Source organism: Coccinella septempunctata, chromosome 4, assembly GCF_907165205.1.
Source record: "Coccinella septempunctata chromosome 4, icCocSept1.1, whole genome shotgun sequence".
Lineage (NCBI taxonomy): Eukaryota > Metazoa > Arthropoda > Insecta > Coleoptera > Coccinellidae > Coccinella > Coccinella septempunctata.
Window position 1 is genome coordinate 21971036 of NC_058192.1, and position 27963 is coordinate 21998998.

The 27963-nt window shown below is 37.0% G+C and overlaps 2 protein-coding genes across 2 annotated transcripts; one reads left to right on the forward strand and one right to left on the reverse strand.

Annotated features, from left to right (window-relative positions):
- Positions 1 to 1137: 1137 nt before the first annotated feature.
- Positions 1138 to 17459, forward strand: LOC123312102 (UDP-glycosyltransferase UGT5-like). The gene is made up of 7 exons (XM_044896332.1): positions 1138 to 1492; positions 2079 to 2281; positions 3543 to 3965; positions 5709 to 5910; positions 8461 to 8686; positions 16859 to 17078; positions 17143 to 17459. The coding sequence occupies exons 2-7, from the start codon at positions 2085 to 2087 to the stop codon at positions 17423 to 17425; spliced, it is 1551 nt and encodes a 516-aa protein (XP_044752267.1). The 5' UTR covers positions 1138 to 1492; positions 2079 to 2084; the 3' UTR covers positions 17426 to 17459.
- A 2010-nt stretch (positions 17460 to 19469) lies between these two features.
- LOC123312101 (transcription initiation factor IIB) lies at positions 19470 to 27904 on the reverse strand. Its single transcript, XM_044896331.1, has 6 exons — positions 27743 to 27904; positions 27260 to 27370; positions 27027 to 27160; positions 26749 to 26940; positions 19976 to 20307; positions 19470 to 19773 (listed from the first exon to the last, which is right to left on the reverse strand). Exons 1-6 carry the CDS (start codon positions 27757 to 27759, stop codon positions 19612 to 19614), a joined length of 948 nt encoding a protein of 315 aa, XP_044752266.1. The 5' UTR covers positions 27760 to 27904; the 3' UTR covers positions 19470 to 19611.
- Positions 27905 to 27963: the final 59 nt, after the last annotated feature.

The window sequence follows — 27963 nt, forward strand, 5'->3', positions numbered from 1 at the left end:
GTTGACGGCTCTTTTGATGGGGGATTCTTCAGGTGGCAATGGCGACATCATCTAAATGATTATCCATTCACCAATTAGGATTTTTTTCGAGAAGGGAAACAATATTTCAGAATTTTTCATTTAAATTTCCATTCAAGAGAATTCGAAACCATGTTGAGGGTGAGTTCAGAGAGTTCAATATTTTCCGACTCCTTTTTAGTTTATTTGGATTTCTGCGCGTCTTCTATTTTTTTATTTTCAATAATTGTGTTAGAACGTTTTTCGAATCCTAGTTCCTATAACTTCTTTTGAGTGATAATGATTTGATGGAGAAACCCGAGCAGATTTATCGACTGACCTTGCCAATATCGATTGAAATTCAATCTGGGAGGACTCCATGTCTTCCTAAATTTTTTCAGGGCTTTCACTCCTATTCCCTGAAATAAAATCAATTTAAAAATTGAAATAATCAATTTGCTCCGCGTATATTCTTGCACTAATTTTTCAGGAGCAAATCAGATGGAAAATTGTTGCCTGACAATGAACGAAAAATTGAATTTTATGGTAAAAATATGCCATCCGGAGTATGCAATGCTTAAGGCCTTCCCTGAGTGTGAATGTTTTTCTTGAAGAGATTATTATTATTTTTTTCACTTTCTAGATTGTTTTTCTTTTCTTTAAGTAAGAAAATGTCGGGGAAACCCTTCGAGAGGAAATTCCCAAGTGGTTCAGAAAAAGAGAAAAAAGAGCGAACAACAAAACACGCGGGATGAAATCTTGAAGAAAACACACAACCACTTCCAACTCGGATTTAGTCGACAATCAACGGAGAATCAACCCTCTTCAAGTACGTCAAGAACAAGCCAAACTATGGCAGCAGAATCAGTAGAAATACCTTGTAGGCATTCCGAAAAATGTCAATTATTTCTACAGGGAATATACCGATGAATATTCATCGAATATTTGCATCCGTGACAACCTGAAACTAAATATACCTATATCTACTTATCAACTTGAAAAATTCTTATGATGGTTGTAAAGGGGCCCCGAAAATTGCACTGCCTAGGGGCCCCTCACATGGTTAATCCGGCCCTGCATACTGTAGGTACATTTATCTACACTTGAATTTCATTGTTAGTATATTGATTAGAGGCGGATTCCACTTTGTGTTGTCCCTCAAAAATAAGTTATTCTAGTCAATTCGATTTTATCAATAATTTTGAAAACTATATCAATTTGTTCGGTTATGGAAGAAGGATAAAGAAAACAATTTAACAGTATTATCTTCGAAATCGTTTACTGACAAACGATGCACAGTCCCGATTACATAATGGATACTCCTAACTTGGCAGTTATCAATTTATCCTTGAAGATCAAAATCGAACGAAAACAAATTAGTGCCTCGGACGTCTGAAATATTATGTTAACCTACTTTTGTATCATTTGATCACGTGCTAGATTTATTGAATCAGTTCTGCGGAAAATATCAGAAAATCAATCAATCAAATATCAGGTATGTGTACGCAGTTTTGAAATAAAATAGGTATAGGCTTTAAAGAACGAAATCAGCTTATCGCTCCCATTTAGGACTAATTTTGAGTATAAAAGGATAGACTCTTGAAATTCGATTTGTGCTCTGCTATAATGATTCAAATTTTCACCGCATGGAACGTTCAATTAATTTTCTATAATAGGATACGAATAAACTTCTCTTTTGGTAGACCAATCAAGCTTACAATTGATCATGGGGTACTTGCTTCCTATATATATGTTTATATGAAACTATAATCATGGAATTACCGGGAGAATTGGATCTTTCATTCTAATATGTACCTCATACCAAATTGTATGAAATACTTTTTTTAAGAAACCAACTAGCATGGATTTATAGGTATGCAGTATCAATTAAAGTTCTTTCATTCGCCAAATGGAATATGAAATGATGTATGAAATAAATAACTAATAGAACGGTTATAATGAGGAGAATTTGTTTACTCCGATCAGCGGGATCATAGTACTCGAATTTAAAAAAAAAATTAAAATTCTCAAGGAAGGAGCACTGAGGTTTGGAACCTTTCATCCATTATTTTTTCTTTCAGAGAATAATGGAAGTGTACACCTGGTATATTCTTTGGTTTGCATTTTATTGCACAGTTGCCGATGCTGCGAAAATTTTAGCTGTTTTCCCCGTACCTGTTAGGAGTCACTTTGTCATGACAAAAACTATATTGACAGCTCTAGCAGCAAAGGGACATGATATAGATTTATACACAATTTTCCCAGAAGAAGAAATGATACCCAGGTAAATTATTCCTTGATTGAACTGTAGATTATAACTATATAGTTAAATAAATTACTAGGTGTCCCAACCGATTTGCAAGACGAATTTTTTACTATGATTAATTACTATTTCCAAGATGGCGACGGAATGGCGTGCACTTGAAAAGTAATAAAATTTAGTCTTGAGCCCTCCTTGGAGATTCCCCTTTTCGAAAGCCGGAGGCCCAGTTGAAAAAATGTTCATTAAAATAATTTAATGCCCCATTAAAATTTTAAACTGTCACCCAGGAATAGATAATGTAGCTTTCTACCAACTGGTGAAAGAATTTTCAAAATCGGTTCTATAGCTCCAAAGGTTACCTACTTTTTACAAACACACAAACTTACAAACTTTAAAGGCTGTTCCAAATGCGATGTCCAATGAGGGGATCTCGTAAACTAGATAAGCTAGAGCAAAACAGATTTCACTTTTCCGAGCGCTTTTTCACAGAAACAAATAATGGTGAAAACCGTGACTTTATTTTTGAGTTTAACCAAAAATTGGTATTTTGACGATTTTGAAAAGTTCCCGAAACTTTTTTGTCTTTGAAGCAGATCTGGAACTTGAACCTTCTACAGAGGTTCTTTTTAAGGAGAATCCACTGACAATATGAAAAACAAAATCTCTCTTCTAGGTGTTGAACTATGAGGTAAATTTCAAGAGTTTTCACACCATTTTTCCGGTAATTTTTATATTTTATGTGATACCCATAACAGATCATAGAAATTAATTACCATTTAAGAGATATAGAGGAGAGTTGGTGTTCTTCAATGAAGAAAGCACTCACGTTAATCATGAGCTTTTGAACGCTCGTTCAAATTCATAACCAGTGTAGACACCATACTGGTATTGAACTCATCCATCGCTGCCCTTTCATCAATCCAATCGGCTAAGAATTCGAAAAATACAGACATTACTTGTGCAAAAAAGTTCACGCGTAACTAGAATATTGAAGTAACTAGTAACCTCCAAAAAATTCTGCACCTCATAAACTATTCGCCAGACGATAATCAAGTTTTAAGTTTCAAAATATAACTTTAGAGCCAAGAAGTGATTGATCAACTTGATAGAATGATGGAAAGAAAAAATTCTCTGGGGTGAAAAGAAGCGATGGACTTATTCAATACCTGGATGGGTGACCACTGTGGATATGAATTTGAACAAGAGCCCAAAAGCTTTTGACACAAGTCAGTCTATTCGAATTCTTCAAATTGAAAATCGAATATCTGTTTTTTTTTTCTAGAATCCGCCACTATCAGATCCCAAATATCGAACTCTTGGAAACACCACTGTCCGTGGAAGAGCTACGTGCTATTCCAGTCGCAGAAATGATAGACGTTATGTTCACCGAAAAAAGTAACGGTAATTACGTATGCGAAAAGAGTTTCAAAACTGAAATACTGAGAAAACTGAAACAATCCAAGCAGCATTATGACCTCGTACTTCTCGAAATGTTTGTGGTTGACTGCTTCTTCGGCTTTTCTCATATCTTCAAAGCACCAGTTGTTGCCATCACTTCTAGCGTAGATCTGCCATGGGGATCACATCGGATTGGTAATCCTGACAACCCTTCATATATTCCAACGTATTTTGGAGAATTTGGAAAATCTATGAGTATTTACGAAAGGTTACTTAATACGATAACACTAGTTTACGCTAAATACAGGTGAGTTTATGAGGAATTGTTTGAAAATAATTTTTAGTGTAACTATTCGCTCAGATGTGAAAATGCGTGAGTGGATGCTCTTGACTTATATTGCTTATTCTAACTCCAAAGTACTTAGCGTTGAAGCGACAGAATATTACAATAGTTTATATACTTACTTTGAAAAGATGGCAGCACTTTACGAACGTCTTTTTTCGATTTTAGCGGGTTTCGAATTGTAGCCAATGGCGGGACTTTTCGAGAAATTTTATTCTATGGAAATTCAGTGAAAAAAATCATTTCACCTCGGAAAGTGAATAACATACTTGAACATTTGTTCTTGCAAAAGGAATGCAGTGGTTCAGATGGAAGAGGCTAAGAATTTTTCAATATATCCTCGTTTAAAAATATGTAAAATATCAAAAGTAATAAAAAGTATTCCTTGTTGAAACATAAAATAATAGGACAAAAAAATTGGCTTTTCAGTTGATTCTGCAAGTAGAAGTTAGGTTAAGGTCGCATTTGCAGTTTGTGTATGTCACAAAATAAGACCATGAAGATATAGCATATAGTCCGCCATATAGCATAGCTATATCTTCTTGATGTGGACAATCTCTTGAGCCTAGAGACAAGCGTGCCAGTCTCATGAGCCTATGGCTTGAGTGGCGGTATATGAAAGGGAAAGGATTGTTGTGCTCGTCGAGCAGCTCGAGTCATATGGATGACGACAAGCCTGAAGTTGAAGCGGATCCTTGCGAGTCAAAGCTTAACAAGCAACTGAGATAACTCGAATAATGATAGAACCAAAGATTATAGAGTTAACTCTATAATCCAATGGCCGTACAACTGTCTTTCCATTTTCACCGTCACTTATCATCACTTCATAAAAATAAACTGACGTCGTTAATTTGTCATTTCTTATTTATTATTGAAAATAACAATATACAGAGTGAGTCTTCGACTCGGACAAATATTTTAATAGTTGATTCTTGAGGTCGAAAGAACAACTTTTTTTACATACCATTTTTTCTGATTCGGCCTTGATAAAAAGAAATAAACATTTTAAGTTTTCATAATGAGCTGTGCCACCCCTAGAAAACTAGAAAAACAAAATCACCTTCAGAGGCTTAATCTGTGACACACTACACATCTGTGGAGCTTTTGAACAGAGTTGTATTCATCCAAAGTACTCAATTTTTCAAACTTCACAGATGCTTTTCAATTTTTGAACTCCTACGATTTCTTCCTTCTTTTTCGTTCACAGATGAAAATGCGCATAATGAGAACTCAGTTCGGTGGATCATCGGTGATATTTTCATTTCGATGATGATTTTCGGTAGAATTCAATACTCCAACAGTAGTATTAATAGGAAATCTGTGGATCTATGGATCTATCAATAATGCGGTACGATTCCATCAGGTTGGATCAAAGAGGATCAAAGGAATGGGTCGTGTTGGGGCGTTGGGCTAGCTGTCTAGCGTCTGAGGCTAAACATGGGTTCGAAAGCAAGCGAATCTGGATAGGTATCAATCGACCGAAAATATAGTCCATTCTACGCACTAAATTGTACTTCGTTCATTTCATTAGAGCCTGAGGAAGACGTTGCCAAGAAAAGAAAAGTTACCTACTCATTAATTTCTTTAACCGAAAATTCTTGCAATTATAATAATCGAAGTATTTCAATTTCAAGTTATTCTGGGTTACCACGATTTTTCTTGTGGTTTCGCATGTTATTGTATGTTAATTATAATTTGGATTTTCAGACAGAAGGTTCATCTGAGTTATCAAGAAAAATTGGCGAAACAATTTTTTGGTGGTGATTTACCCCCTCTGGATGATATAGTTTCCAATACCAGCCTGATGATAGTCAATAGTCATTTTAGTTTGAATCAGCCTCGGCCAACTGTCCCAAACCTCGTTGAAGTTGCCGGAATCCATATAAGAGAACCAAGGAAATTACCGAAGGTATGAAAATCATATTATATTCAATTGCATTAATCAATGCATTCTATTTATAATTATGGCGACGATACTCAACAATAGTTTAGGTTGGAGATATTGGTCTTATATGATGATGCGTTCGATGCGATCCTTTCCAAAGTACCATAAGCTATTTGTGTGCCTGACAAAATAGATTATAAATTTGAAGTAGGTACATCAAAACATAATATGAAAGTTTATCAGGAATGTGCGGTGGTGATGGTAATAAGTTCTTCTGCTAATTGCTAAACCAGTACCCTATAATCACAAAACGATAAGAATGCAATGTCTACGAACACACAATAATAAATCAAGATTAAAAATACAAACAATAATTTTTTTGAAAGTATAGGGGTCAAGTGCCAGATTTTGATTCAAAATAACAAGCTTTCATCTCTGATTGTGATTCTATCGTCATTTTTGAACCATTTTTCAAACATTTGTGGCATCCGATTGGGCTGAAATTTTGCATACACTTGTGAATCGGATGACGATTCTAGATATAATGCCACAATCCGATGAACAAATTTTCTGCACACGTATTTTTCCTGTTCAATCAATGATCAAAAATTATTAAATAAATTAATAAATAATAATATTTATTGCCGAAACTCTCTCATTTACAGGACGCGCATATCTTTAAGTACAAATTGAAAAAAAAAACAAAATATAATATCAATATATACAACAATAATATATTCTCGAGAAAGAAACAAAGAAAATAACAATAATTGTAAGTAAAATAATGATGACCCATCCAAAATTCAAATAAGTATACGCAAATTCGTATGTGAATATTTAAAATAAACCATTTTTCTCCTGACTATTTCCTTAGTGAACGTTATGTAACCTAGTTTCAACCAGATATTGCAAGAATTCATTTTTTAATACATACTCATATTATATTGATGCACAATAATGTTCAAAGTAAAAATCTGCACTATGTCAAATGGTCTTTTACCAATTCATGAATGTGAGATTGGAATGAAAAAATTAAAAACAAGCTATTAAATTGAAGTAACTAAAAGAAGATAATAGACCATATTAGTGAGGTTAGAATCACTCAGTTGGCGGGAGATCCATATTCAAATTTTTTTACATAGGAATCGACTTTAAGATGGAATATCGCTAGCTAGAAGTAAATGTTAATATAAAGACATGCAAAATTGGGTGCCGCAATTATTAGAGGTTGTTTCCAAGTACATTTTACATCACAATATACTTTTATATGTCCTAAAATCAAAATTGAACACATTATTATACGGAATATATCCGTATGTCGTAGATCATTTCTGCTATACGTCAATCATGAACCGTAACAAAGAAAATGACATGCTACGCTTGCGCGTTAGAATGATTTCAGCTTCAGAGGTTAGAAACGAAATGAAGCTACGACAAACTTCCATGGATCTTGCTGACCAATTTTATATTGATCCATTATTAAAAAAATATACCATTTTATTACGAAATTTTGTTTTCAACTTGTTAAGAAAGGATCATAGAACACATTCCAACAGAAATAAATCTTAAGAAATTCGCTAAAATATCCAAAAACAGGCGAGAAGTACGCGGCATTTTTAGTCCCATAAGAAATGCATAGGGAATTCAGGGACCAGATTACCACCACCACGGATGGATCGCGATTCAAATTTCCCGCCGAACCTCACTAATATGGCCTATAAATAAAAGATTGTGAAGAATTGTTAACTATTAACAATTCACAGTGGATAGTTAGAGGTCTTTATTTTAAGAGTTTCTATATTAAAGAAATGCCCTGAGGAAGGTATTAAATATGCTGAAACATCGGCATTTCTTTGATGTAGTCATAAACACCTATACCTATACCTATCATCAACCGTAAAGAATTCCTATTATTATCTCAAAAAGCTATTATCACGAGAAGGCGGATATTTGTTATGAAATTCTTTTAGTTTTGCCCAGAATCTAAATTGAAAGGTTATTTTCGAAAATACAAAAACTTTCAGTTGATTACAGTTGGGTGCTAGTATGGGCTAAAATGAACTCTCACAAAAGATGTTACGAGTTTATCTCATATCAGGACGAAATTCTGGAATAAAATGGAATAAATGCCAAAAAATATAAAATGAACTTGTGCTTTTTCCCGCAATACAGCGCGAAAGAGACAAAATAGAAACTTAAATGAGTGAAGGAAATTGGGAAAATGTCGCAGAGAAAATAATTTTCCAGTTCGTGCTTAAAGTGTCTTTCTCGGAAGTATCACTTTCCGATATTAAGAAAATAACTATTTTCTACTCCTGTGCATTTTAATCTTTTTCTTCGCACTCATTTCTTTTTCGGAATTGTTAGGAAAAATAGCCATTTGACCAAGCAGCGTTGGCCGAGTTCATTGTCTGCATGAGTTATGAACTCGAACAAGCATGCAAAAGCTTGGAGGATACCCTCCATACTCCTGACTCACGTCTGCAATTTTTCAATGTTCCTACATACAATAATCATTTTGCCTTGTCTCGAACTACCTAATTGACCTTTGATTATTATTTATTTATTTTTCAGGATTTATTAGATATTGTAGGCAATAAAAAATTCGTATATTTTTCTTTTGGTTCAATAGTTGGATCAGAAACCTTACCTGTGGATAAACTTCAATACATCCTCAACTTTCTTGAGGCACTTGATTATGTAGTGTTATGGAAAGCGAGCCAAAATTCCATTCCTAAAGATTTGAGGGTTCCAAAATCAGTTCATATAAGATCTTGGATGCCGCAATTGGATATATTATGTAGGTTCTCCATTTTGATTAACGATTTGGCATGAAGAGCGAAACTATTTATTTAATTGAAGAGTACAGGGGTGGGCAAAATTCGGTGCTCTGTGACAGTCAGAGCTAGGGTGAAATGGATGGCACTTTTTCGACCTCGATTTTCAAAAGATGGATAATGGCCAAACCCGCATCCGGTCGGAAACGTGCCATCCATTTTTCCCTAGCTCTCACAGTTAATCAGATCGAATTTTGCCTACCGAATTCTGCCCACCCTGTACTGCATACGAATACAAACCTATTTACTCCATTTTAGACCATCAAAAATGCATTTATCACCCATAATCGCCAATAAGGGCCGATTATATTATTATTCTCCCGAGGCTGCTGAATAAAATAAACAGTCATATTTGAATTTTTTATTCCCATGTATACCTTAGAACATAGAATATCAGGAAGGAGCTTTTTCGAATAAATGTGACGGGAATTGTGCGACGGAAGCGGCCATATTGGTCTTCCAAGTTCTGATTTGAAAAGTGGCAGACTTGGAAGTCAAATGATTCTGTTATCTGTGGCCAAATGAACAAAGTGATGTTTTAACTTAATTTTGGTAATTTGGATTCTTGAAATTTGCTGGAAATAAGGATTTTGGATATTTTAGCGTGAATAATTCATAGGTAGGTGATTTTTTAAGCTGAATATCAAGTATTGATTATGAGTTTCTGAATTTCATGACAATAACACTCCATGGGCGTAGGTGATGTTAAGTCATAGACCTTAATACCATTAAGTATATAGCCAAGCAGTGTTAGGCGGGGTGAATTTCCGCTTTGATTATCAATTTGAACGAGCGTGAAAAAGCTTCTGACTTTACGTCAGTGCTTTCCTAATTTTTTTGATTAATCAGAATCAACTGACTATTGAAGTTAGTTCTTGGGAAACTTCATTGTCCTACGCCACTGTTGAAACGGAAATATATGTCGGCCATATTTCTCCTCTATTCCGGTCAAATTGAAATGAGCAATATGCTCCTTCCTGTTATTCTCAAAGATATTACACACATTGTGTAATATCTTTGGTTATTCTATATTCTAAGATGTATACAGACAGAGTGCCGCATTTAAAAGGATATGGATGTCCTAGAAAAAGAAAGAATTTTCACAAAAATAGCGTGACACGTCAAATTTAGAATCGAGGGGAAAAAATTTTGGTGACTTTGATTATTGTAACCAGTCCGGCCCTTGCGGTCAGACCTTTCGAGAACCAGAGCGGTCGAGAGCTTCCAGAATAACCGCGAATCTACCTGAATGTTTCCGGCGCCTATATAAGCCCAGCGGAGGAGCAGGTAGGCAAGTACAAGTACAGTTACAGTGCAAGTGACTAGTGGAAATAAACAAGAGTGGAAATAAATAGTAGTGTAATAGTTAGTTTGTGAGTTATATGTGTATTAAGTGTAAATAAATAATTTTAATAAGTTGGACGTTTTAATCAAGCGAAGAAAACGTTACATTGGTGTCAGGTGTGGGGTTCAACATCGCTCGAATTAAATAAATAATTTTGGATATTTGAAGTTCATGCCAGTGACCACAAGACTGCAGAACGCGATGGAGACTCAAGCGGTAATGGACTTTTTGCGAAAATTGAATGAGAAAATGGACGAGAACTCTTGTAAGTTGAATGAACAAATGGTCCAAATGGAAGAAAATTCTCGAAAATTCAATGAGAAAATGGACCAGATTAAGGAAAATTGTAATGATGTGGTGAGTCAACTTACAGACAAATTGGACGAGAAACTGGAAACCATAAATGGAAAATTCGATAAAGTGGACGAGAGATTCGATATAGTGAGTGGAAAATTTGACGAAGTTGATGAAAAGTTTGACAAGGTTAACGGCAAGTTTGAAGAAATGGCAGGAATAATTGAACATCATTCCAAGTTGATAGATTCCTTGAAAAGAATGTCAAACAGAACAGATATTCTGGCTTCAACACCCTACAGCACAGCGAAAGCGGAAAATGACGGCGAAGGTAGTAGAATGAAGATCAAGCCTCCAACTTTTGATGGAAAAATACCCTGGTCAACATATCAAAATCAGTTTGAAGCTGCTGCCCTGGTAAACAATTGGAACGACAACGAAAAAGCCACGGCATTAATTATAGCTCTACGAGGAGAGGCACTCAACATTCTCCAGACGATCCCGGAGAGTGAACAAGCCTGTTACGAAGTTCTTACATCGAAACTTCAGATGAGATATGGTGATGCTCATCTACAACAAGTATACCATGCACAAATAAAGAACCGAGTGCAGAAAACAGGGGAAAATCTCCAAGAGTTTGAAGCTGATGTGGCGAGATTAGTCAGGCTGGCTTATCCATCTGCTCCAGATAGCTTCCTGGAACAGCTATCAATCCAGACATTCGTGGATGGGATAAAGGATAGTGAAATACAACAAGCCCTGAGACTAGCACGCCCTAGAACCATAGATGATGCCTTAGCCAAGGCTTTAGAAATTGAGGCAGCAAAGCAAGCGTCACATAGAGGACACCTTCGTGTAAGACAAGTCCAAGAAACAGACCGATCTATTGAGGACATTGTCAGAGAAGAAATCCGCAGAATATCACAAGTTAGGAAAAAGGATGCTGTGTGCTGGAACTGCAACAAAAGTGGGCATTTTAGGCGAAACTGTCCAGAATTGGAAAAAGAGTCTCAGCAGGGAAACTAAAAGGGGTCGGTGATAAGGGGCATAAATCGACCCAAGCCAAAAATGCCCCCGAAGTGATAATCCGGGGAATAATGTCTAAGGATTTATCAAGCATAGTTATCCCCGGAAAGATAAATGACCGAAATGTGAAAATACTGGTAGACACTGGCTCGACCAAATCTATTGTGCGTCCAGAAATTGCTGAAGGATTCAAGATTCGCCCAGTTAGGATCAAACTTCGAACTGCGTCTGGACAAGAAATTACGACTTATGGATCGATCATCTCCACTATTGAATTGGGAAACACAACAGTTAGCCACGAAGTTCTGGTAGCTGGAATCACGGAAGAAGTTATTCTGAGATGGGACCTTGTTAAGAAGCTTGGATGCCAATTGGATATGAAGAGTGATGTACTTCGGCTAGGAAGTGAAGAGATTCCATTCAATGATGTGGAGGACAAGATATATCGGATTCGACTGACCGAGGACATCACGTTGCCAGGGCGAACTGAAGGCATAGTGACTGGAAGATGTGACGATGTAACGAGGAGTGGCTGCGTGAGAGTAATTGAGCCCTCTGACGATACAACCTTAACTAAAGGACTATTACTTGGGAAGACCTTGGTAAGGGTAAGAGACAGCATTCCCATCCGATTGCTAAATGTCAACATGTTTCCAGTCACCCTGAAGAAGGATACCTTGATTGGACGTGGTGTACCTGTGAACCATATTTCGGGTGGGATAAGTACTGCAGGAAGTCTCAAAATCGCAAAGCAATTCTGAAGAACTGGTGTCCCTCCTCACTTCAAAATGTCAAGAGCTCGACCGATACCAACTACTCGAAGTGAGAAAATTGGTTCAAACGTTCTCCGACGTTTTTGCTACGGACGGAAAAGCAGGGAAAACTGATGTTGTGCAGCATAAAATCAATACTGGTGATGCACAACCTATCCGACAGCATCCTAGACGTCTTCCTCTGGCAAAAAGAGAAGAAGCTGAAAGGATTATTGAAGACATGGCGAGAGAAGGTGTAATCGAACCGTCAGATAGCCCCTGGACATCGCCCGTAGTATTAGTGAAGAAGAAGGATGGAACTACTAGATTCTGCGTAGACTATAGGCAGCTCAATCAGGCCACGAAAAAGGACAGCTATCCCTTACCGAGAATTGATGATACCCCGGATACACTCTCGGGATCACGTTGGTTTTCCACCTTGGATCTGAAGAGTGGATATTGGCAGGTTGGCTTGGATCCAAAAGACAAAGAAAAGACTGCCTTCAGTATTGGAACGGGTCTGTGGCAGTTTAAAGTTATGCCTTTCGGTCTATGCAATACTCCTGCCACATTTGAATCTGATGGAGACAATATTGAGAGGGCTCTCCTGGAAAACTTGTCTGGTGTATCTGGATGATGTGATAGTAGTGGGAAAATCATTCCAAGATCACTTACGCAATCTATCCGAGGTTTTCCAGCGACTTCGTGATGCCAACCTAAAGCTAAGTCCTAAAAAATGTAATCTGTTTCGAACAGAAGTGAAATATTTAGGACACGTAGTTTCACGTAGAGGTGTCAAGGTTGATCCGGATAAGATCAAGGCAGTGCAGGAATGGCCTATACCGAAAGACAAGAGTGAGTTGCGGAGTTTCTTAGGCCTTTGCACTTATTATAGAAGATTTGTATCTGGTTTTGCCAACGTTGCCAAGCCGCTGACGAAATTGACGGAAGATGGACAGGAGTACATATGGTCCGATGATTGCACTGAAGCCTTCGAACGATTGAAAAAGGCTTTGGTCACAGCTCCAGTTCTGAGTTACGCAAGGGCTGAAGGTAAATTTGTGCTCGACACCGACGCCAGTAATACAGCCATTGGCGGCGTTCTATCGCAAGTCCAGGATGGACAGGAACGAGTCATCGGGTACTTCAGCAAGGTGTTGTCCAAACCAGAACGGAATTATTGCGTGACCAGGAGAGAACTTTTAGCAGTCATCAAGTCCGTAGAACATTTCTACAAATATTTGTACGGAAGGAAATTCTTATTAAGAACGGACCATGCTGCTTTGAAATGGCTCCTGAGTTTTAAGAACCCGGAAGGACAAGTGGCTAGATGGATTGAGAGGCTGCAAGAGTATGACTTTGACACTGAACACAGAGCGGGGACTAGCCATCGCAATGCAGACGCGTTATCAAGAAGACCTTGTCCCGAGAATTGCAGCCATTGTTCGCGTCTGGAAGAAAAGATCGATTTAAGGCGGACCACCGTTATCGAAGACGACTGGCTACCTGAGGAAATTCAAAGAGCACAAGAGGAAGATAACGACTTGAAAGTAATCCTGAGTTGGAAGAAGAGCGGTAGACGACCTACTTGGGAAGAAGTATCCAGACTGAGCCAGAATATAAAGTCGTATTGGGCACAATGGGAAGCGCTGAAGATTGATGGAGGTCTTCTGAAACGTTGTTGGGAAAATGAAGATGGAACTGAGCAGAGACTTCAGTTGATTGTGCCGAAGAGCCGTGTGACAGACATTCTGACCAGACTACATAAAGGAACTTCGGGTGGACATTTCGGGATGACCAAGACATTGGAAAAAGTCAGGCAACGATTTTATTGGCCAAATTGTAAGAGGGACGTTAAAGATTGGTGTAGAAGATGCAAGGTTTGCGCTGCTGCTAACGGACCTTATGGTAGAGGAAAAGCACCAATGAAGCAATATAACGTCGGATCTCCCATGGAACGAGTAGCTATCGACATCGCTGGCCCCTTTCCCGAAGCAGACCATGGAAACAAGTACATTTTGGTAGCGATGGATTATTTCACGAAATGGGTGGAAGCCTACGGTATTCCTAATCAAGAAGCAAGTACGGTAGCTGATAAATTGGTCAGAGAATTCTTCTGCAGATTCGGAATACCTCTGGAGCTGCATTGTGATCAAGGCCGAAATTTTGAATCGAAGTTATTCCAAGAGGTATGCAGCAAATTGGGAATTCACAAAACAAGGACTACACCTCTTCATCCACAATCAGACGGCATGGTCGAACGAATGAATCGGACCATGGGAAAACATCTAGCCAAAGTAGTCTCTGATCACCAGCGGGATTGGGATGAATATTTACATCTATTCACCATGGCATATAGATCTTCGGTTCAAGAATCTACCAAGGAAACTCCATCCAGTATAATGTTCGGCCGAGAAATAAGGCTGCCTTGCGACTTAGAGTTTGGATGTAAGCCTGGAGAAGACGTAGCTGGGGAGGACTACGTTAGTAAATTAAGGAACAAGCTGGATTACATTAATGACAAGGTACGCAATTAAATGCAGCAAGCAAGTGACCGAATGAAAATGCGCTACGACATCAAGGCTATTGAAGATGGATTCACCACTGGAGATCTGGTGTGGCTACATAATCCACAAAGGAGGAAAGGTTTTTCACCAAAGCTGCAGAGACAGTGGGAGGGACCGTATGAAATAATCAAGAGGATAAATGATGTAGTTTACCGGATAAGGAAGTTCCCCAGAGGAAAACCAAAGGGTTCCATTTCAACCGATTAGCCCCGTACGCGCAGGACAAAGAAGAGGTACGTCTTGTGGAAGCCCCGATGCAAGGTAGCAGCGATTACCAGAAGTTTATGGATTGTTATGGTGAGACACGCGTTGCACGGTTCGGCGTTACACAGGAAGTACATCAAGATCTCTTTACCGTGTCTGAGGAATACTCTCTCGCTCATTGCGTAGCGGAGGACCTTCGTATGAGCAAAGGAATAGCCAGAGTATTCAGAAATAAATTTGGACGTCAGGAACAACTATTGCGACAGCAGCCAAGAATCGGGAAAGTTTTGAAATTGAAGGCTGAAAGTCGGTTCATTTATTACTTAGTCACAAAGCAACATTCCTATCAGAAGCCAACCTATCAGAATCTATGGACGGCACTGCATAGCTTGAAAGAAGACCTTCAACGCTTTGGGATTAGGAAATTAGCTGTTCCCAAGCTCGGTTGTGTATTGGACCAGCTAAATTGGCGAGTTGTGCGAAGCATGCTGGAGGTGGTATTTCAGGGGACTGGTATACGGATCCTGGTGTGCAGTTTCAACCCAAAGCAGGCCAGGGAGCCTGGAAAAACTGTGGAGTGCTACTTCCATCAGAATGGCTACTGTAGGAATGGTGATGAGTGCAAGTTTCGCCACGGTCCTCGGAGGAATTCACTAAATCTGTTCTGGGACAGAACAGGCTTAAGGAGGGGACAGTGTAACCAGTCCGGCCCTTGCGGTCGGACCTTTCGAGAACCAGAGCGGTCGAGAGCTTCCAGAATAACCGCGAATCTACCTGAATGTTTCCGGCGCCTATATAAGCCCAGCGGAGGAGCAGGTAGGCAAGTACAAGTACAGTTACAGTGCAAGTGACTAGTGGAAATAAACAAGAGTGGAAATAAATAGTAGTGTAATAGTTAGTTTGTGAGTTATATGTGTATTAAGTGTAAATAAATAATTTTAATAAGTTGGACGTTTTAATCAAGCGAAGAAAACGTTACATTATGTTGTCGGTTTAACCCCTACGGAGGGTTACCACAATACCACATCTATGTCAAAAGGGAACATATGTGCCGCCGCGTAAAATATCATCATATAAATAAAATAATAAAAGCTTTATATGTCTTATTCTGAGACGACATATTACTTTTATCTTTTATAACAAAATATTCGGGTAGGTACCTATTTCCCCTTCACAATCTGTCCAACGACAGTCTGATTTCACTGGCAATCATTACCGTGAACTACATGCGGTGAGATTCATCATTTTGAACTAAATCTTTTATTTTAGTCATAATTCAAGCTGTTTCCGATATTCATCACTTCTAAGCATTCAAGCTATTATAGTATGGCCATATAAAAGTGCAACCTTAGAACAAGTGTAAGGGAATTTGTTGAGGAAAATGGAAAATTCATTTACCTCGTAAAAAAAGAGTGATTAATCTTAGACTGGGTAGACAGATTGATCACATCATCTTTATAGCATTAAAATAGATTTTGGAAAATGATCAATTTCTCCCTCGACTTATTCGATCAAGTACTTTTTTTTTCGTTTTTTGCTCACGCAGTATCAGATCGATATCACACTGTTCTCATCCTCATCAACTTACCGTTTATTTATTAAAAAGTCTAATGAATATGAATTGATTTACCGATCGTATAGTAGGTATATAGGTACCTATATTGTTTAGGTACCTGTGTCACCTCATTGATCATTTGCGGCCTTTAAAAAAAAACAGAAGAATAATGAAGAGTTGAATGCCTAAAATTACACAGTACAAAAAATTTCTGCGAGTAAAAAAATAACGCATTCATCATTCATCTCTCACTTTCTACCGATCTGTCAAATAAATAAAAATGTTATAATTACCTACTGGTCACACTCCAAAAAATGGTTCACAAATTATAAGATTTAAATATTTTCCTGTCCAAGATATCACATAATATTTTATAATGCATATAATTCCAGGTCATCCTAATATTCAGTTTTTCATAAGCCATAGTGGTTTGATGGGTACGCAAGAAGCAATTTACTGTGGGGTCCCGATGCTGAGTGTACCCATGTTTGCGGATCAATTTCTTAATGCAAGGAACAGTGAAAATAAGGGATTCGGATTGACTCTGAATTTCGAGAGCATCACGAAGAAGCACATTGGAGTAAAAATCAGAGAATTAATCGAAAACCCAAAGTGAGTAACTCAATCATTAACCAAATTCGTATTTGTATTGAGATGTACCTACTCCCTTGAACAGGTATAAGGAGAATGCAAAGGCGGTGTCTTTACAATTCCGGGATAGACCAAACAAACCATTGGAAGAAGCAGTTTATTGGATAGAGTACGTCTTGAGATATAGAGGCGCTCCACAACTGAGAAGCCAATCGGCAGATTTAGCATACTATCAATATTATTTGTTAGATGTGGGAGTTATTTTCGCAGTTACGCTCATTATTATTGTATATATTTTATTCAATTTAATAATTTGTATTTTCACATATAGAAAAAACAGAATACAAAATAAAGTGAAACGAAACTGATAAATTCGTTCTTATTGACTTTCGGTATCTGCTATGTAAAGAGGGTTCATGAAAAAAAACTAAGAAAAAATAATATTGTAATGAAATGAAAGGGAGAGATTCCTTGTATAATTTTAAGAAAAAAATATGGGACTGCAAATGCTACCTAGAGATCCCACAGCAGGGTGTTATTCGACGTCTTAATTTGAAATTACAATTGTTCTTTCAATTAGTACCCCAATAGAAATAACTCTTCAATACCTTACGTTGTTGAGCGTCTGTTGAGTCTAACAATATAATAATAATAATACTTGAGCGAAACTAAACCCAGTGTGGGTTGAATAGTCTGTTGAGCTGGAACTATCGTTAGTATTTTCAGGGAAAAGGGAAGTGAAATAAAATATTCCCACAGAATATCACAGTTTTTATTCAACCCAACTTTTATGAGGATTGCCCTGAAGAGTAAAATATGTGCAATGTCGTTTTAACAAAAACGAATTTGTTTCGCCCTAATGTGCGGTCACTGTTGACGTCCGGAATGCAGGCTCGGGGTGCAGGTCGAGTGTCGCCCTGATAATTGTTAACAGATGTGTTGGGACCGCACGTCTTCGAGTGGCTGGAGTGGTTTTAAGAAAAACCTTTTTGTGTGCAGGCTTGGAATGCGGAAGCGATATGCGTAATTTTCAAAGCTGGTGGTCGTCTGGCTCGATCGCTGAGTCTGAATGTGAATGGATGAATGATCTTTGCTTTCCATATGGGTTCTTTTTATACCATTTTCGGAACATTTTCTCTGCACCAATGAAATTGTACGACGAAGGAGGAGTGGTTTCCTATGTTTCTTCGTTTTGATTTTCTCGTCGAATTTGTTGTAGGAATTCGGCATGTGAATTTATTTTCGAGGAAATTATTACATTTCCTACACCAGTGAACTGAATAAAGAATTGAAGGGAACCGGAATTCAGCAAATCGACAGAAAGTTTGTCCAAAACTTAGAACAAAAGTGTGGGAGTTAGATATATAATAGAGAAATTGGAGTATTGGCCTATAATGTGTAATAGCTGTATTCAGGTTCGGCTTTCGGACGGTCCGAGAATGGTTCTAGAACTGCGCAGAGGATTTAATACTAGGGCGCAACAGTTTTGCGCAGTCCTAGAACAATTCTCGGACTGTCAGAAAGCCGAACCCGAATGCAGCCAGAATCTTTGGGTCAAAGATTATAGAGTTAACTCTATAATCTTTGCTTTGGGTTTTGCGGTTGGAAAGTGGTACATGCTTCGTGCGATTGCTTGCGTCAAACGCACAGATCGCGGGTGTGCATGTGGACGGCTTCTACTGTGCCAACTGTGCCCTAGCGAAGAGTGTACAAAAGGTTTCATTTTGTCAAGTAACAAGACAAGATCTAGCTTGAAGTGGGAAAACGCTACGGGCCATTATTCTGTTTTGTGCTCTGTGTGCGCCATCATTTTGTTGTGTGTTCTGCGTGCGCAAGCAATACTGCGGTCAGATTCATTAAATTGTGAGTCCCGAACAGAACGTTGAACGTTCATTCCCTACCACTATCCATTCAAGGGCACCACATATTACAGAGTAATCTGTAATCTGTGAAGGGCACTGAAACGCAACTGATCAAAACGATAGAGAGAATCCTCTTGGGTTGCGTTCACAAACTTACTCCGAGAGTAGAGAGTATGGCCATGCTCAGAGAGCATACTCTGAGGACCTAAAAGTACATTTGTGAACGCTTCGAGTAATCAAAGCTTACCCAGAGCTTGTGTTTGTGAACGCAACCTTGTTGATACCAAAGATATATAGTTTAACCATTCATTTACTGTGCTGTTCAACGTTTATCAGCATCGAAGCTTCTTTCCCTCAGTGTTTCTCACATTGATCTGGTTTATTTCAGATAAGACATTTTTTCATCTACTTGGATTATTTTTTAAATACTTAATGGAATAAGAAATAATCAACGTATTGATTTGGTATGAAAACTAATTGTTAGCTTACCTCACCATACAAATAATACACTGAAAATCTTATCTTGACACAGGTCAAAGCAAATTTCAAATATTAATAAAGATATATTATAAAGAAAATTAACAATTTACTGTGCTTATTTAATAAACTTTTACCTTATAAATTATAAGAATATTATTTTATATATATATATATGTATATATCTGTCCCAGAATATTCTAAATCTAATTTATTCACATTTGTGGCAACTGATCAATAGGGGTTGCAAATTTGAAATCTTCAGGAAATAGATTCGCAGCATGAGGATACATCAGTTTATATGACTGTCTTATTGTGACATCGGCAACACCAGCAATGTCACCTATTTCTTTTTGACTCTTTTTATCCTCTGAAGCCTAAAAAAAGGGAAAATTATGTAAATGGAGAGGGAAAAATCTATATTTCAATGATGGAAACCAGAATTGCAATATAAAGTTACAGGCAGCAGTCAACAGATATGTTAACAAACATGCCTGCAACTAAATGTAAAATAGAAATATTTCATTCTCTTATTTGCAAGATGTCATCTGAAATAGAATTAATTTTTTTTCAACCTACCTGCGAGGCCATATATATAGCAGCAGCAGCAACAGAAATGGGGGACCTTCCTGGAACAATATCTAACTCAACAGCTTTCCTAGCTATATGGGTGGCAGCTCTCTGAACCATATTTGGAAGACCAAGATTTGAGCAGAAACGAGACATGAAGTCACCTGTGGTGATGAGATCAACAGAAGTTTCCAAAGCTTTCAGAATCAGTTTGAAACATCGACCAATTTCCCTTTTACTGATTTTACTAACTGCACAGATTTCCTTGAAGGTCCTTGGTACTCCTTCCTGTCGGCAGGCTATGTACAAGCAAGCGGAGGCAATTGCATCATTTGACCTTCCTAAAAAAATTAACCCAATTTACATTAGTAATCCCCCTTTCATAATGGCGGTTTGAAACGGAACAATGGCAATTATTAGAGATAAAGGAAAATGAATGGCACATTCCAGTTATCTTTTTTCTGGGAAACAGATGAAGACGCCAACTGCACTGGAACTGCATTTCTTCATCTTCTTTTGTTATATGACATATTTACAGGGTTATTCAAAACAAAACTCGAGGCAAGAAATTAAGGAACTTATACAGTCATTCTTGATAAAAAAAATAAAATAGAATTCTTGGATATAACTTTGATTCCGAGATATTAAACTTCACATTTCTTTCATCAATTTTCAACTTCTCATCAATTTTCAACTTCAATACATAATATGAAGATAAAAAAATTATAAAAGCAAAAATATCTTCATCAGCATCGATATAGGCTTGGCAACGCAAAATATTTTGCCTATTTCAGTGGATTTGACTGCATCAATAATGGTCTCTGGCATGATTTGGAAAAGTTTTCATTACATTTTTGCCTTATGAGTTACAGATCTGAAACTTTTGTAAATAGAATCCCTTGATAATCTCAAAAATTTTTCCTCTTCTATATTTCGAATTATAGGGCAAAGTTTTTTTTTTCAACTATTTATTGAATTTGTCATCTCTGAATAGGAAGAAAATCGCAGATTTCAAAAAGATATTGATATCCACTGTTTTCTTCTGAACGTGGCTAAAATATATGAATTATTAACACGTTGAGCGCCATCCAAATATCGATATATTTTCTTGTGGGGCCAAATTTTCTGTGTCGATATTTTGATTTGCTCTTATATCATATAGATAATCCCTTTGCTCAGATTCTCGCTAAAAGTGCAATATCGCCTGATATCAAGAATATTGATGAGCGGGCCCAAGGGACCGCTCTGGTCCCAAGAAAAATAGAAACGCACAGCAAATGCGGTACAGGTGAAATTTGTCGAGTCCAATCTCCTTATTATAACCATAACAACACCTGTTTAATTTTTTTCGAATAAAAATTCGAAAAAAAATACTACTGAAGAGTAGTCGTAAATTCCAAAACAGCGGTCCCTACGGACCGCCGTGGTCCTACAAGTAAGACTATCAGCGGTTCCTACGGACCGCTGTGGCGCTCAACGTGTTAAGCTAATAAATGGAATTCCCATACTTCCATCAGGTTTCCTTTGATTTAATAGATAACAAAAAGGCGAGCATAGAATATGATAGATATGTAGATATAGAATCCCAAGCATACTTTTTTCAATAATTTTTGAACTGTAATTGGGGATATAACAGGTAGGAAATAAACCATTTATCATTATTATTATTAAACTATAGAATAATAATTCTACTGGGTGTAAAATTTTGACAAATGGCGCATAATTATGAAGATTATGATAAAAACGAAATGTTCGAATGCTATATTCGTGCGAAAAAAACTGAACAGACACATTGAGCAATGCAATGCATCCTGGAAGACAACATCTCAGCAGAAAAATATTAGGTTTGTTAGAAAATAATTTACGGTTCTGAACAGCACGTAAAAGTGTATCAGAAGCCACACTAAGATAAGAGGACCCTGTATAAATGGAACAGTTATGGCCGTTTGCACCGTTGCTCTAAACAACGATTAAATTCTTAAACAACGTTTAATTCCTTAACCGGGTTGCACCGTTAATAAACGTTGATTATAAGGCCCTTAAACGTCGTTTAAACTAAATGCAGAAATTTGCTCGATTGAAGCTCGATTAAAACATAGAAATACCAACGTTGATTGAAGTAATACTTCAAATTCGATTGACAACTTATCTATGTTGACAACTGTGTTTTCTATTATTTATTTATTATTATTTATTATTATTTAAGTAATACACCATTCCACAGCCTAGGCCAATTATAGAATGGGAGAAATTTACAATAAGAAATGATACGATAATTTAACTTCGTGTACAATTCGTGACTAAGCTAAACAAACAATAAGCACCTTTATAATACCCAAAGCAGAGCATGAGCTGAAAAAAAACTCCATTGGAGAAAAAAGCTCACACTCGCGATAAAAAAAAAAATAAATTTAACCAAGAATGGCCCTTTTTACATCAGATGGATTGCAATGAAATATATCAATAATGTCCTGATGGGACATGTAATCACTACACATTCTATACAGAGGCGAAAAAAGAAGTACATTAGAACGTGGAAAAGGTAGGTAAAATGTGGTCATATTTCGCACGGGTAGTCTAGGAACATGAAAATTTATAAGGGCAAGCAAGTAGGGACAGTCAATTACCGAGGATAAAATCTTCATCAGGAACAGAATACCTAAATAAGTACGCCGTCGCTCTAGAGAATTAACTTCAAATCTACTTAAAAGATTTGCATGTGCAGTACCCCTGTTTGGATAAACACCGTCAATTCGAAAACATATATACTTCAAAAATCGCCTCTGTACATTCTCTAAACTATTGACATGCACATCGTATCCCGGGCTCCATATTAAGCATCCATATTCGAGCCTTGACCTCACAAGAGCATTAAACAAAGTGAAAAGTGTCCTGTTATCTTGTAACCACCTTGAGTTTCGCAAAATAAAACCAAGCGTTTGAAATCCTTTTGAAACAATAGATCTCACATGTGGTACAAAACTGAGTCCCTGGTCAAACAGAACTCCAAGGTCCCTATACTCCGCAACCCTACCAAGGACACGGCCGTCAACGTTATACGAAAACTCAATCATTGTTCTTTTTCGGCTGAATGATAACACGTTACACTTTCCGATATTTAGGGGAAGTAAGTTATCCCTGCACCAACGATTCAAGCCATCTATGTCACCCTGAAGATCCCAAGAATCCTCAATCGAAAGAATACGACGAAACAATTTAAAATCATCTACATAAAGGAGGAAACAACATACTAAATACAGACTAATATCGTTGATGAAAATAATGAACAACAGTGGCCCCAAAATAGACCCCTGTGGAACACCAGATGACGCCACGAACGTATTCGATTTAAAACCGAAGCACCGAACCCAAAGTTTTCTGTCCGAGAGGTAAGACTTCATGAAGCGCAAAAATCCGAGATCCAATCCAAAAGCTGATAACTTCTGGAGGAGTATACCATGATCAAGTCTGTCGAACGCTTTCGAAAAATCTGTATAAATCACATCGACTTGAGAAGATTCATCCAAGGCTGCAGTGATGTACTCAGTCAAACAAGTTAAATTGGTCACGGTTGATCGACCCCTCACGAACCCATGCTGACTGTCAGAAATATGACATCTTACATGTGAGTAAATTATGTCATAAAGCACTCTCTCAAAAACTTTGCTGAAGTTGCTCAAAATAACAATGGGTCTATAATTTTCGATGTTAACCCTGTTGCCCTTTTTGAAAACAGGACACACTCTACCCTCTTTCCAGATGGTCGGAAAGGAAAGTTTTGAGAGAGACAGTCTATAAATAACAGTCAGAGGCCTGACCAAAACGATCGCACAGTCCCTCAACAGAAACGAGGGAACTCCATCGGGTCCCGCTGTCATATTTGCTTTGCATTTTTTTAAGGACTTGAGCACAGCATCCTCTGTTATTTCAGGAATAGTTAGAGTTTGGCCAAAAGAGTTGACAGGTGGCAGATCACTCAGATTGAAGTCTGAGGTTTCATTAAAATTTGAGCTGAAAAAAGAAGCGAAAGCCTGAACAATGTCCTGAGGAGCTGAGAGGTGACGATCTCCGTAGTTCATCGAACCAGGAATGGGAGAACTATCCCGAATTGAATTTATATATGACCAAAATTTTGATGGGTTCTCCGATAAATCTGCCTCAGCCTTTTTCGTGAAATTCGCACGTGCTACAGCTATTTCTTTCTTTATATCCCTGCGAAGATCTTTATATTTATTGACACATTGAACATCGCCCGTTGACCTATACATGCGCAAATACCTATTTTTCTCTTTCAGCCTAGTAATAATATGTCCCGTGAACCATGGCGGGTAAGAAGACTTTCTATTTATCGATCTGGGGACACATTGAGAAAAAACATTATTCAGAATAGAATAAAACATGTTACAAGCTAAATTGACATCAGTTTGTTCATTCAATAGATCCCAATTGGTGTTGAGGATCGCGTCATAAAGCAGCGGAAAATCTGCCTTCCTGAAGTTAAAACACTCAAGATTGGCTTTAACACTCTTAATCGGTTTCGAAGTCAATGACAATGAAAATTCCAAGGGGATTCTATTTGTGTTGATATAAAATTCGAATTAATAATGGATGATTTGGAAGATGAGATATTACTTGATGATGATCTTGATGCACTTGGCAATATTGAATTTGGATTTCCCAGACGTTTACTCGGAGAAAAAATTATTTCGAAGTAATGGACAACCTCATTATTTTCAGAAGATTTCCTTTAACGAAAGAAACCGTGTTATTTTTGTTGCCATATATGGAGAATGATTTGGAATTTAATAATTAGTTATATTATAGAAATATAGATATTTCAGGAATAATAGTGTGGCAACAATAAATCAATTGATAACTACATTGAGGTTTTATGCTAGTGCTGGTTACTTGGCTTCTGTTGCCAATTTCATAAATGTAGATGTATCGACAGCATCAAGAATTATTGCTAAATTTTCATTAGCAATTGGTAAATTATATTCCGAATTCATTAAAATGCCAAAGATGAGGAAATAGTGCAAATTCAACAGTCCTTTCACAAGAAGGCTTCTTTTCCTAGACTAATAGAATGTGTGGATGCTACTCAGAGTACTCATGTTCGCACTTCAAATTCGAAACACAACACCGAAACTCCAAAAGAAATGTTCGAATTTTCCACCTTGACAACAGAACTTTAGTCACAAAACCTTGAATTCTTTTTCTTTTTAATTTATCTTCTATGATGTGCTTGGCTGAAATTTTGAATTTTCTATGCTATAAATGGTGTTGCCAAACCTATCGATGATTAAAGTAAACAACGATTATGATTCCACGGTGCAAACCGTCAACCGCTAAGCAACGTTTAAATATTAAACATCGATTAGTTTAACCATGGTTACCAGCGAAACGGTGCAAACGGGAATTAGTGTTGAACCAAATAGAGACGGAATTGAGTTTTCCATGCATGAGTGTCGCAAAATAAGAGTCAGACAGAATTGAGTATTCCATGCACGATTGCATGGTTTTCGAATCAGTTATAAAATAATAATGAGCCGAAAAAATTCTACAATATTGAAAATTATTGGGATTATCTATGCTACGAATTCTATTCTCCTTTTCATGCATAAAATTCTATGTTCGCCTTATTGTTATCGATTAGATGACTTTATGAAAGTTGTATATCAATTTGATCAATAAACTCAATAATTCATATTTTTTAACCGCATTCAGAGGAAAACAATAGAAATTATATATTTTTGATATCAGTGATTTGTTCCTATTCAGAGATGAAAAATTCAATACTAGAAGAGAAAATATTTTCTCACATTGCCTGTGAATTCTAATTAACACGTTCGCGACATCGAGAGATTCACAGAGGGACCCGTGTGGACGTTATTTCACTTTTCTTGTTGAATTACGTATGTTCATTTTAAACATGAATATAACCTATTTTTATGTCGAACTTGTTTGTTTTTCAAGTTTTTGACCATTTTCCGTCGTGTCCTACCGGTGACCCACCGGTTGGACACGCAAGGCCTCTAGCAATAACCAGAGTGACCCACCGGTGGGTCATGACGTCGTGAACGTGTTAACCTATAGAAGATACCTACAAGTTTCAGATTTTTAACTCCAAAAACAAAAAAGTTATGAGAACTTTAGCTAAAACTCAATAATGAGGGACCGTAGGATGCTAGGGTTATTACCATTCTATGTCTCAGAAAATGTGCTCAGAAACAGACCATCCATTTTACCCTAGCTCATCTAATTTCTGGGATCCCCTCACTGGATATCAAATTTGGGACACCCTGTACATACATAGATAGAACGACTTTTTGAAGATATATATATCATCCTAAATTTGTTTCAAATACTGAATAAGTTAGTGTTTAGACTGAAATGGTATTGATCAATATAAAAATGGATTTGGCAGTTACATTTGGCACTTTATCACGAAGTAAAATGCCTTTGCAGCATATATGTATTTCTGATCTATAAGTTAGATAGTATTGCTATTTGAAATACTGCAAATTTACACCATGACGTCTGTTGGCCTCATATATCTGCACGAATGACAATAAAATAGGGTCTTAGATCATTTAGATAATGTAGTAGTACAGTTTGTAGACGGATACAGCTAGTAATAATACCAATAGAGCTCTGAACATTAATAATTGGGTATCATTTCATAGAAATCCGAAGACACTGAAAACAATACTATACGAATTGTCATTGTATGATCTCTCCTTTATATTGAATATATCATGATTCACAAAATTTCAACATACCTTTCAGATTTCTCCCATCATGAACTTGTTTGAATAAATTGTTCGCTCTGTCAACAATTGTTCTTGGTAAATTGATTCTATCAGCCATTGCATTGATCTCTTTCATTGCAGTAATCAAAGCTCTGTCTGAACTACTGATAGATCTTCGATTTTGATATCTTGCTGCACCAAATGAGTCGAAAGCTGCATCACCTACAAAGTTATAGCTCCTGTGAATATTCTTCATTCAAGACGAGAAAACATTTTGAAAAAATAATTGATTTGATAATAAACTCTACCTCGTCCAGGTCCAATCATTGTTGTTAAATCAGCACCATTGAGTAATGGATTCTCTGGACCACCAACACGAGATGGATCAACACCACTCTTTTCATTGCTGAAGGTTCTCCACTCTGATCCAACGTCTATAACCCTAAAATTAAATTTCATCAATGTTTGAAAATGCAGGACCATCATGTTAGTTCAACATATCCTAAGCAGTAGTTTCAAGATACCACTATTAATATCATACCTATCCCCAACAACTAATCCACATTCTGAACAAATCTGGTCTCCTGCTCTATAGTCCTCAATCAATGGAGCATCTGGATGTGAAGGACAACAAACTTTGTTTGTATCATATCTGAAAGAATTCAACTTATGCATTATTCTAGCCATAAATCTAAGAACGTTGAAAGTCTACAAATTTAAAATTAGAAAAGTGAACATGTAAATGAGGATCGTAATTGATCAATGGATATCTGATGTCTTCATAATTTAGAACTTGTTGTGATCAACAGATGGTAACTTTTTTGTTAAGAAAAAGGAAAAAATTATTAATACAAGTACTAGTTACTCGATAGGCATCCAATAGACAACAAACAAAATAATTTGAATATTTGTTATACAATAGATTGTGAAATTGCAATAAAAAAAATGGATTTTTGAACACCATGACAATATTGTGTATTTTTATGTTTAAATTTCAACTAATGTGAGTAATTCATATAAATACCTAGAGGAACTAGCCATTTTTCCAATTAAACTTAAAAGAATCAAACAGCTTCAATAAAAATTGCCAAACCAACCAAAACTATATTTTCAAGTTGAACTTATTATTTATAAATACGAAAACGAAATATTGACATGAGTGACATGACAATGACATGGATGGACGGCATTACGAATATGCGCATTGCGCATTGGACATTCACTACACAGAACTACTGTTTTTCT

What these genes read in the sequence shown, in the direction of transcription:
- LOC123312102 (XM_044896332.1), top strand. Translation starts at nt 2,085, where the DNA reads ATGGAAGTGTACACCTGGTATATTCTTTGGTTTGCATTTTATTGCACA. An exon ending in AACCAAGGAAATTACCGAAG is followed by an intron (nt 5,911 to 8,460) that starts GTATGAAAATCA and finishes TTTATTTTTCAG; the next exon opens with GATTTATTAGATATTGTAGG. An exon ending in GAATTAATCGAAAACCCAAA is followed by an intron (nt 17,079 to 17,142) that starts GTGAGTAACTCA and finishes TCCCTTGAACAG; the next exon opens with GTATAAGGAGAATGCAAAGG.
- LOC123312101 (XM_044896331.1), bottom strand. An exon ending in GGATTAGTTGTTGGGGATAG is followed by an intron (nt 27,161 to 27,259) that starts GTATGATATTAA and finishes ATTTAATTTTAG; the next exon opens with GGTTATAGACGTTGGATCAG. An exon ending in TGATGGGAGAAATCTGAAAG is followed by an intron (nt 20,308 to 26,748) that starts GTATGTTGAAAT and finishes TAATTTTTTTAG; the next exon opens with GAAGGTCAAATGATGCAATT.